At 35.9% G+C, this 11,791-nt stretch overlaps 1 protein-coding gene across 7 annotated transcripts in view; it reads right to left on the bottom strand.

The window, feature by feature from the left end:
• Positions 1-1,323: 1,323 nt before the first annotated feature.
• SLC38A9 (solute carrier family 38 member 9) overlaps positions 1,324-11,791 on the bottom strand; it is an 84,768-nt gene continuing 74,300 nt past the window's right edge. For 6 of the 7 annotated variants that reach the window (XM_058732378.1, XM_058732415.1, XM_058732388.1 and 3 more), the window contains 4 exons: positions 9,810-9,923; positions 8,238-8,386; positions 3,268-3,357; positions 1,324-2,105 (listed from right to left, as the gene is read on the bottom strand). In XM_058732378.1, coding sequence (XP_058588361.1) covers positions 1,940-2,105; positions 3,268-3,357; positions 8,238-8,386; positions 9,810-9,923 — 519 coding nt within the window. In that variant the 3' untranslated portion in view covers positions 1,324-1,939. Of the gene's footprint in view, positions 2,106-3,267; positions 3,358-8,175; positions 8,387-9,809; positions 9,924-11,791 lie in introns of those variants that run through there. The other variant, XR_009262447.1, reaches the window with a different exon arrangement.

The following is an 11,791-nucleotide window of genomic DNA, read 5'->3' as shown; positions in this document are numbered from 1 at the left end:
GGCACTGTTGGTGGGAATGCAAACCTGTGCAGCCACTCTGGAAAACAGTATGGAGTTTCCTCAAAAAATTAAAAATAGAACTACCCTATGATCCATCAATTGCACTACAAGATATTTATCCAAAGGATACAAAAATGCTGATTTGAAGGAGCACATGTGCCCCAATGTTTACAGCAGCACTATCAATAGCCAAACTATGGAAACAGCCCAAATGTCCATTGACTGATGAATAGGGGAAGATGATGTGGTACCTATATACAATGGAATACTACTTGGCCATGAAAAAGAATGAGATCTTTCCATTTGCAACAACATGGATGGAACTAGAGTATATTTTGCTAAGCGAAATAAGTCAGTCAGGGAAAGACAGATAACATATGATTCACTCCTATGTGAAATTTGAGAAACACAACAGATGAACATAGGGGAAGGGAAGAAAAAATAAGATAGAAACAGAGAGGGAGGCAAACCATAAGAGACTCCTGAATACAGAGAACAAACTGAGGGTGGCTGGAGGGGAGGTGGGTGGGAGGATGGGTTGAATGGGTGATGGGCATTAAGGAGGGCATTGTGGGGATGGGCAGTGAGTGTCATATGTAAGAGATGAATTACTGGGCCCTGCTCCTGAAGACAAGACTACACTGTATGTTAACTAATTGAATTTTAAAAAAAGGAGGGGGCACCTGGGCAGCTCAGTGAGTTGAGCATTTGACTTTGGCTCAGGTCTGATCTCACCCTTTGTGAGTTTGAGCCCTGCATTGGACTCCGTGCTGACAGCTCAGAGCCAGGAACCTGCTTCAGATTCTGTGTCCTCCTATCTCTCTGACCCTTCCCCATTCATACTCTGTGTCTCTTTTTCTCAAAAAATAAATAAACATTAAAAATTTTTTAAAAAAAATTCGGACTCCCTAATCCTTTTCTCAGATTCAGGGATTTAACCTCTTCTCTGCCATTTAAGAAGTAAGCAGTGGAGTGGTTGGGGAACCAGTTCTTGGAAGTCTTACCTCAAACAGAATTAATTGTTTCCTGGATTAATCCCCAACACACTAGGAAGGAAGCCTCACTTTTCCAGTCCCTTCTCCATTTCCTTTCTCTCTTATAAGGACTCATGCACCTGACATTCTTTGCCAGGTTTCCTATATTCTTCCCCATTGGTCCTGTCATGACATCCTATGCAATGCTCAGAAGTCTAAAAAGTAAGAGTCCTCTTGGGTTGATGGAGACAACCATACTGGTTCCTATGCAAAATGTGGCTGGGGGAACTAGAATTCTGACCTAAGTCACTGGTACTAGATTAGAAACAAAAGGAGTCAGACAGCAATAAACTCTCCCAGTTCTTTTATTTTGTGTAAATTTCATGACCACAGAGCCTATACTGACATTCTTTCTCTCTTTTAAACAGAGATTAAGGATGCAGTTACGAGTTCACTCTATTAACACTGATGCCATGGAAATTTCTTTTTAAAAATGAGGTATTTGGTTTACTGTCCCAAACAGTAAATGTTTGGACAAACTGCAGAAATGATCTAGCAAGTAATAAAATGAAAGTGAATACATTCAAACATAAAACAGAAATAGCATCTGGCAATAGTTGCTGTGACACCCTGAGAATCTTTACTGTAGTCAAAATAAACTTATGCACCTTAAAACTGTAAAAGCAAAAACCAGCGTGATTTTTCCTAAGGGCTTACGCTTCTACTCAGAAAAGACAGTGAGAATGAGGAGGTGGTGAATATGAAAAGAGATAAAGATCATTGCCCCCTTTTCCACTCTAATCAAAATAACTTATTAATGGACCTCCATTTCCCTTTTTTCCCCCCAAATTATCTTAGGAAAACATTTAGAATTACAGCAATAACACCATTTACAAGTGAATTTATGTGGAATTGTTGTCAAAGTTGAAAATACCACAAAAGATCTTGAGAAAACATTGAGTATTTCACATAAAAAACTGAACAATCAAATTAGCCAGGCCCAAAATGATGATGAAAACGTGAAAGATTAATTTCGGCCATGTCAGACGGTCTTCTTGGTGGAGGGAAATTATATAGGTGAGAGATGGGTATATGAATACAAAGGCCAGGCCACATGCTGCTCCTGAATACCTGTGAAATAAAAACTTTTTGGATTAATATTAATCTTGCATTTTGTTTTTGCTGATTTACAATTAAGGTAAATATAGTACCATTTAAACCCTCTTTAGTCTAATAAGGCAACAAAATTATTTTTGATTCAAGTGTTGTAGACATAATGCATGTCAGTTGAAAACATTTTACTTGCTAAGCTAATATAAAATATTATTTCCTGTTCATCTTTATAGCATCTGCTTGACAGAGTTTTTTATGCATCTCTCCAATCTCCATAGTTCTTCTATGTCTCCATGTTTGTGGCTGCTTCCTCAGAAACATCTGGAGACAGGCTTCCTATCTTTGATCTTTTATAAACTAATTATGCATTCTGAGTCTTTGAAGGACTGCTAGCATCTGCTTGAGAAGGAGAACAGATGAGTATCTCTGTGGTGTTCAGCATAATTATCAAAGATAGTAACAAAAATACCTCAACAAAAGACTGTCAGATCCGCACTTTCTTCTTCTTTACCCTATCCTTAGCTTAACAGAAACTTGAAAATCCATTATATTCAATAAGCATCAGGCCAATGCTCTCTCCTGATTCTTGCTACTTTCTTAGGTAAGGGTCTTTAAAAAAGTGACTCAGCCCTGCTTTCTATAGTCAAGGAAGAGAAATCAGCCCAGTATTCCATGAGAATTTGAGGTCACAACTTCACTCCCCATCTATTCAACCCATCACAACATTTTTAGAGAAAATATATTAAGTAGAGCCATATGGGATCTAAACTCCCATCTCAACTCTTACTCTCTGACTGCAACTCACAGTGAAACACGTTCTTGAGTAGAATGGATTTAAAAACTTAGAACACAGCCTTAACATACTAGAGATCTTCAGGTACTCCAAGAAGTTACAGATTTTATATAAAAATTTTTTTATCTTGTATAAAGAGAAAAAGGTATAAAAGAAAAAGAGAAGGGGAAAGATGCCCAAGGGATAACAGGACTTCTAGAATCAGGAAGAAGCAGTGATGGAAGATAATGAGCACTTTGACAGCAGAGAACTACATTTGAATGTTACCAGTTTTAAATACAATAATTTCATATAATTAAATTAACAACAACAATGACAATATCAACAGGAAAACCATAAAAATAAAGGCCAATATATGAAGGGACAGAGTTTCCTTATAGGCTGTACCTTATGATTCCTCCTATGTTTGGGTAGAAACAGGCCATGATTACTCCAGCTCCCACAATAATTAGATTAAGAATCAGCACGTGGAAAATGCTAGAAGTTGAGGAGTTTGGAAGAAAAGATAAAAATAAAAACAGGCAAATTATAACCATTAATATGAGAATAAAATTCATTACTAATATTTTTAAAATGAAAATGTCTTAAACTTGACAATAAAATTGCAGCAAAAATTGAAGGCAATGATAGTACTCAATGATAGTGACGGGACAGTGACCTTGGTCCTTTTGTGTAAATATATGAATAGGCTAAGATTTGCCAGAACAAACTAGTGTGTATCAGAGTTCACACCCTTTGGTCTATAATTGCATTTGGAATTTCTTAATAAACAAAAATATGAAAAAAGCCATTAACTTCAAGATATTTGTGGCAAAACCAGAAGTATCCTAGATATACAGCAAGGTAATAATTTAACTGATGGGATATATTAAAAAGTATTCAAAATAACTTATCATTGTTACCTAGATGGTAAAAAGTCATCTAGACAACTTGGAAAAAAGCTAGCTAGATTTTTACTACAGAAAATCTGAAAACATTTGAAAAGATATCAGAAGGAAATATACTAAAAAGGCAGTAATAATTGTGTTATGATTTGGGATTTGGAGTAATTTTGCCCCTTTTCTGTATTTAACAAACTTTCTATGTGTTTTTCTGTAAAGTATTTATTTACTTTAAGGGAAAAGGCAAAATGGGCAGGTTTTCATCCTTCAGGTTCAGTCACTTAAAGACATTCAGTGAATAGAAATAATGAATAGAAAAATAATGTAGGGGTGCCTGGATAGCCCAGTTGGTTAAGCATCCAACTCTTGATTTTGGCTTAGGTGATGATCTCACAGTTCTTGAGTTCAAGCCCCACATCAGGTTTGTGCTAACAGCGTGGAGCCTGCTTGGGATTCTCTCTCTCCCTTTTTCTCTGTCCCTCCCATGCATGTGCTCTCTCTCACTCTCTCTCAAAATAAATAAAGAAAGAAAAAGAAAAAGAAAAAGAATGGACATAAAATTTGATGCTCAAGAAATAACTCCATTTCCCAAAAAGTTGATTCTTAAAAGCCAAATTTATACCTTAAAGCAACCTTGTGAGCCCAGGTTATCAGAAGTTAATTAAAACCCAATAAAGATTATAGAGAATAAGGAAAAATATTTATACAAATAAGCAGTTAGTCCTACATCCTCATGAATTACAAAGATATTCAGGCTTCCAGATCTTATTATTTATCTAGAAACTCCAACTTTAAAAATTGCTCCAGAGCTTTGAGACAATGGCTCTTTTGTTATTTCTGTGTTATAAAAGGAAACAACGTTGTGTATTTTCCAAAGAAGTGGTTCTGAGTGTAACCACAAACCCCAGGGAAGTTCCCAATACCTTTTCAGGAAGTCACTGAGGTAAAAATTAATTTCAAATCATAAAAGGCATTACTTGCTTTGCAAAAGCAATTGTAGGTAAAACTGCTGGCCCCTTAGCATGGATAGACAGTGGCACCATTTTGTATTCTATACTGTATGCTTTATTGCAAAACACTCTCAAACAAATCCTTCATAAAAAAGTAAAAGTTATTAGTTTTATTAACTTTCATGTTTTGGACACACACCTTTTTGCTATTCTGTGTGATTAAACAGGAAGTACATAATACAGCTTATCTGCTGCACGGTGAGGTATAATGGTTGTCTTGAGGAAAAGTACTTGTGCAACTGAGCTGGAGAGCAACCTAGCCGTTTTTTCCAAGGAATGCTATTTTTATTTGAAAGGCAAACAAACTGTGGTTCTTCAGACTCGGATATTAGACATTTTCTTTTTCTTTTTTTAAATTTTTTTTTTGACGTTTATTTATTTTTGAGACAGAGAGAGGCAGAGCATGAATGGAGGAGGGTCAGAGAGAGAGGGAGACACAGAATCAGAAACAGGCTCCAGGCTCTGAGCGGTCAGCACAGAGCCTGACACAGGGCTTGAACTCACGGACTGTGAGATCATGACCTGAGCCGAAGTCGGCCGCTTAACCGACTGAGCCACCCAGGCGCCCCGACGGACATTTTCTTAAAAACGAAAGCTTATGATCTTGTCACTTCAAGGAAAACATGTGTATGTGTTGTCAATGATAAAGTTTGAGCTTTCAAGTAAAAATTAGAATTTTGGACAGCTTGTACTTGCCACCTTCAGTTTGACAGTTTTTCAATATTTAAAGAGATTTATAATGAAATTGGTGGCAATATTACGAAAGTGGGTTTTGATATTATAAGGAAGTGTGTCAACATTTGGAAGATCTGCAGAAATCAGTGAAATGATATTTTCCAGGTGACTAAACATGATGTTACAAAAACATCACGGGTAAAGGATCCAAAGTGTAAGACAGACCAATGGGTTTTAATATAACTGAATTTCTGATTTGACTAACTTATAGGAAACTACCACTTGTTAAAATTTGGCAAAGTATCAAAGAAGAATATCCACAATAGTCTGAAAAGGCTATTAAAAGACTGCTTTTCCAACAACATGTCTATGTGAGGCTAGATTTTCTTCATAGATTTTAATGAAAACAACATATTTTAACAGACTGAATGCAGAAGGTAGGAGAATCCAATTATCTTCTAGCAAATCAGAGTTTTGAAAATGTGGGGTGTCTTGCTGGCTTAGTTGGAAGAGCATGTGACTCTTGGTCTCAGGCTTGTGAATTCAAGCCGCATGTGGGGTGTAGAAATTACTTAAATAAATAAAACTTTAAAAAGTTTGGAAAATGTAAAATAAAAGTTTTTTGGGAAACAATTATTTTTCATAAATATGTTATTTTAAAACAAGTAATAGTTTTATATTATTGCTTTTTAAAAATATTTTATTTAATGCTTATTTACTTTTGAGGGGTGTAGAGGTAGAGAGAGGGAGACACAGAATCTGAAGCAGGCTCCAGGATCTGAGCTGTCAGCACAGAGCCCGACGTGGGGCTCAAATTCACGGAGTATGAGATCATAACCTGAGCCGAAGCTGGATGCTCAACCGACTGAATCACCCAGGCACCCTACTAATGTTTTTTGAATAAATTCATTAATATTTAAAAATTTTCAGTTTTAATTTTTCATATGTTAAATATTGATAGATATAACTCACAAAAGGTAAATAAAGTTCCTGGGGGTTCTCAATAAACTTTAAGAGTATAAAGGAGGTACTGAGCTCAAAAAAGTATGCTCTGAATCATGCAGTCTGTAGAGGACTTGTAACTGCAGGATAAATGGTAGTGTGTTCCTGGTGGTAGAGAAAGAAATGCAATGTGAACATGAAAGGGAAATTTCAGACTATTTCCAAGAAGAAAAAACATTCTAATAGCCACCATTATGCAAAATAATGGCAGAAAACAGGAATAATTCATTTACCTAGAATTTTTTTCATCTATGTCTTCATCGTATTTATTTTATTCTGGTGAATGTAAATACAACACAGGGTATAAACACAATAGGAGTCTTGTATGTACTGAAATCCAACCTTCAAGATGAGCAATGTTAGAACTGTAGCTGTTGCTACTATCAATGCTAGAGACCTGGTACCTCTGGACTTTTGCTTTCATAGATTTTTTATTTTTAAACAAACATATTTATATTAATTATTTAGTTAATGAGGGAAAATACTGCATTAGTTCACTTTGGAGAAGAACTGATGAAGACTTGTTTTAGCTGGTTACTGTAAATGTAATTACAAAATTTTTTGTATGAAAGTTTTCTTCATTTAAGACCATTTATTTCAAGTAAAATAGGTTAGGACTAGGTACTTTTTAAGAGGATGAATCTATACTAAAACTTAATGTTAGCAGGACTTAACCAGGAACCCAGCATGAAGTTCTAGGGAAACACTGAAGCAATTTATGAAAATTTCTCTTGGATGAGGGTGATTAGCTTTGAACAGATTTTCAAAAGGACTCAAAACTGCTCTATCACCAATAAGAGACTGAAAACTATAGCAGTAGTTACAGGAACAAATACGAATTTAAACTTGTTATATATCTCACCTTCAATTCTAAACAATTATGATTTATGTAAAAATGCATGAATGTTAGGGGCACCTGGTGGCTCAGTCGTTTGAGCATCCGACTTTAGCTCAGGTCACGATCTCACGGTTCATGCATGAGTTTGAGCCCTGTGTCGGGTTCTGTGCTAACATCTCAGGGCCTGGAGGCTGCTTCGTACTCTGTGTCTCCCTCTCTCTCTGCCCCTCCCTGGCTCATGCTCCGTCTCTCTCTCTCTCTCTGTCTCAAGAATAAACATTAAAAAAAATTTTTTAATGCATGAATGTTAATAAATATATGAGTAAATATTAATAATCAATAACTAAAATAAAAGAGTTGCTTCTCATTAGCCATACATTGCCAATACAGGTACTATATACTATTAACTTCCTGGCAATGTGTAAATAAATTGGCAGCTAAAACGTAAGATAAACATAACTGATATCAGAGCTAATATAACTAAACTAGAGGGGATTATCTTTATTTATTTATTTATTAAAAAAATTTTTTTTTGATGTTTATTTATTTTTGAGAGAGAGAGACAGAGTGTGAGTGGGGGAAGGGCAGAGAGAGAGAGAGGGAGACACAGAATCAGAAGCAGGCTCCAGGCTCCGAGCTGTCAGCACAGAGCCTGATGTGGGGCTCAAACTCACGAACCTTGAGATCATGACCTGAGCTGAAGTCAGATGCTTAACTGACTGAGCCACCCAGGCGCCCCGAGGGGATTATCTTTAAATCAATCTGGACAAGGAAGTAGCTTCTAATTTTAAAGCTCTTCAGGGAAAAGAACACCAGTGACCTATCTTTAGTAACCATTTTCATTAGGCAAATTTTTATAGCAAAAGGATCAGTCACATTTTAAACTGACCTGTTTGCACAGTCATTTGTTGCTTGGCACATCTTGCTGGCCAAGAGAAGAGGAGCCCTTACCTAGGATAAATGTCACCGAAGACATGGCCCAATAGCTGAACCCGAGCCAAATAGCCTAGGAGTGGGTATACAGTCATCATCTGGAACAGCAGGAATATCCTTGCAATGAAGGACAGGATGTCACTGCTAGGGAAGTTGTCTAAAAAATTCTAATCCAAGAAAGATAATGAAGTAATGTTAAAAATCAATTCAGTATATACAAATTTATATAACGGAACGTGTGGTTTTTTTGGAACATATGTGCAACTCAAATTGTGGTTTGCTCATCCACAAACTGTTTACATTAACTATTATTCTTCGATGAACCAAGTACAGAAATTGAAATAAGTGTTTAGAAACTTTGATACAAATTTGACATTGCCGCATTTTTATTCAGTTTTACAAAAGTATCAGTCTTCAATTGATTTGACATTAAAACAAATGACAAAGAAACCTTCCCCTTCGCTCTGGATCACCTTGTATCATTACTATTTGCAGGCTATAACTAAAAGAAGGATTTATTTTTATTTCCTTTCATGATTTTATCCATTTTAGTTTGGCATCTAAAAAAAAGTTAATCAGAATTTTTTTTTTTTTAATTTTCAAATAAGAATACCATAGCTATTCCTATTCCCAAGGGAGTGGCCTTTATATGGGATTGTTCACATTGGGGGAATTTTCAGCAAGCATCTTCCTGCCAAAGAACTTCTGGAATCAAGGAAATCAAGAGAAGAACATTTCAAGCTATCATAACAGTAATAACTCAAACTTATTTCTCTTATAAAGATGAGAACATTATTAATGTTATTATGCTGAAATAACTCTTATAATTCATCCATAATAAATCACACTGTATATTCCACAACACTCTTATTGGAGGAATTTCTTATTGGAGGAATTGGAGACTAGAAAAAAGCCATCTGTAAAATGCTATTTTTGTGAGAAATCTGTCAGTCAGTCACATTAAACTAGAAACTATACTATTCCTAAATTTATGATAGGCCAAATCAAATAAAGTATTACTTATAGCAACTTTTTTGTAATTTTTTCCTTTTATTCATTCTGTCTTTCCCTCTCTTTTTAATGGTTAAATAGTCTTTCTTTGTTTTACTGGCTGCCATGCAGTACAAAATGAGTGTTAGACCTATTATTGGGGACTGATGAGCAAAGACATCAGATTATCCAGGACATTTCCAGATCTGGGCTTTGCAAAATAAGGAGATTGAATGTATTCTCAGTGGAGGTTTTATAAATTCATGAATAGCACTAGTAACAGTTTTCCAAACAATAATAATAGTATGCACACAATAGGAATCATCTATTTGAGTGCCAAAAGAGGCCAGCATACAGTATGCTTTCTCAAGAATCTCTTTAAAAATCTATGGTGTATGTATTATACTGCTTCATGAGATAGAAAACTGAAGTTCGGAAAGGATAGGGAAGGTGCCTAAATTCTCACATGTACAGTAAATAGTAGAGATGGTATTCAAACCCAGGTCTGTCTGGTATTATATCTTGCTACTGTCTCACCCTGCCTGCTTTGCAGATATGAATGTATAAACAATCACAAAGAGAGGGTACCTAGTGCCTTACCTGCTCTATGCAATCTTTCGTTAATGGTGGTGAAGGAAATGAAGCAAAAACCAGGACTCCAATATAGAGGTAGGTTAATGTCACCAGCATATAAGCAATGGACAAGTCTCTCACCTGTAAAAAGAGAACAAAATTCCCATGATACTGAATAAATTTGCAGTTAAGTCTGCCTGAATAGACTAAAGAAGAAAACTGACAAATAAATACAAGATTTATCTTTTTGCTATGTGTGTTTGTGTGTATGTGCCTTCCAGGTATCCAATCTGTTCACAGAAACTAAATAAAACAAAATTCACATACTTTACAATTAACCTGACTTTTTTTTTTTTTTTACTATTTTGGAGTATGCAGATTAAGCTACAAGTTAGCAGATTTAGTAAATTAACATAAGTGGTGACTCAACAGAAAATTATGACTAATTTCTAAGGTAATTTATTTACCAAATTATAAAAACATTTCACTAAAAATAATAAAGCTAAGGGACAATAAGAAAGCAAAATAAGCCATCTTCAGTATGACCGACAGAATTAAAATTCCTTCTTTTAGTAAAATGACTGTGTTAAACCATCAAAGCATGCCTAGGCTGAAAGAAACTGGTACACATTAAAAAATATATTTAATAAAGAAGAAATGCTAGTTAAAGGGCAGACAGTAAGCAGGTATCAAAGACAAGCTTAATAAACCTAAACAGTAAACAAAAGGAAATCAAAAGGCAGCTGTTCAAACAGCTGCACAATGTTATTATTGGAAGCAGTAAACAAATGCAGCATATTAAATCAAGTGGGTTGCTTTCTTCCACTGCTGCTCCTACCCTCCTGACCTCCTACCCCCATATGAAGTAAAAAGCTCCAAGATATTTAACGCAGCCAGCTGTCAGATCCAAACAGAACAGATCCCACAGCTCACGAATCTGGTCTCCATCACCACTAAAGTTACAGCCAAACAATTCACCACAACTAAATTATGGCAAGAAGCCTATTCATTTTTCATTTTAAACACAAATTGCTTTGAAAGCTAAGAAAACAGATAAGAAAAAAATTATATACAATTTTACTTTAGTTTGATAACACTATAAGAAAAGTGAACATTTGGCATTAAGGAACATTACTGATCTTTTGGACGACTCTTTCCTTAAATGGGTTGAGCAATAGTAGAAACTTATAAACTTGAATGTTGATAAATTCACTTAAAAGCAAGTAACAAACTATGAGAAATCCTAATGTTAGGTCTAAGTAGACAATCAACTTGAAAACAAACCAGGATTCTCTACCCTGAACTACATGGTGGACAGGCCTAAGAAGCTACAGGAGCTTAGACTATGCAGGATGATTCTAGCATTCTCAAAAAGCTTCTAACTGTTTAGGGTTGCGGAAGGAGTGGCTTACCAAAACTCCAGGGGGCTTTCAGAGTCTTTCCTCTTTAAAGTTCACGAAGCCTAGGGCCCATTTCAGGCTAGCCTTCAGTCACTCCTAAGGTTGTCTCATGGTCTTGTATAAGATGAACAGAAATGAATCTGGCAACTCTAACTTTCATAGCAAAGGGTAGTAGTCTCCTGTTATGATGTTTAAAAGTCCTTCTACCACTGGGGCACCCAGAAGGCTCAGTCAGTTAAGTGATTGACTCCTGGTTTCAGTTTAGGTCACAATCTTGTGGTTCATGAGTTTGAGCACCACATCGGGCTCTGTGCTGACAGCATGGAGCCTGCTTGGGATCTTCTCTCTCCCTCTCTGCTCCTCCTGCATGTTTGTATGCTCTCTCTCTAAATAAATAAGTAAACTTAAAAGAAAAAAAAGTCCTACTTTCAACCTACTCAACACCAGTCAAAAACAGAGGTAGTCTTATAAAATGCAAAATCTCAGGAGGCCAAGATGGCTGTGTCAGAGACAGCTATACAGTCTTCAGCCTATATAATAGCACCTAATTGCCACATTATTTTGGCCAGGCTTTCTAAAAAGATGTGTACCTTAGTAGACTCTGGGTAC

The sequence above is a fragment of the Neofelis nebulosa genome, chromosome 1 (assembly GCF_028018385.1).
Source record: "Neofelis nebulosa isolate mNeoNeb1 chromosome 1, mNeoNeb1.pri, whole genome shotgun sequence".
NCBI lineage: Eukaryota > Metazoa > Chordata > Mammalia > Carnivora > Felidae > Neofelis > Neofelis nebulosa.
The sequence above is the reverse complement of the archived record's forward strand: the minus strand, read 5'-3'. Positions and strand labels throughout refer to the sequence as shown.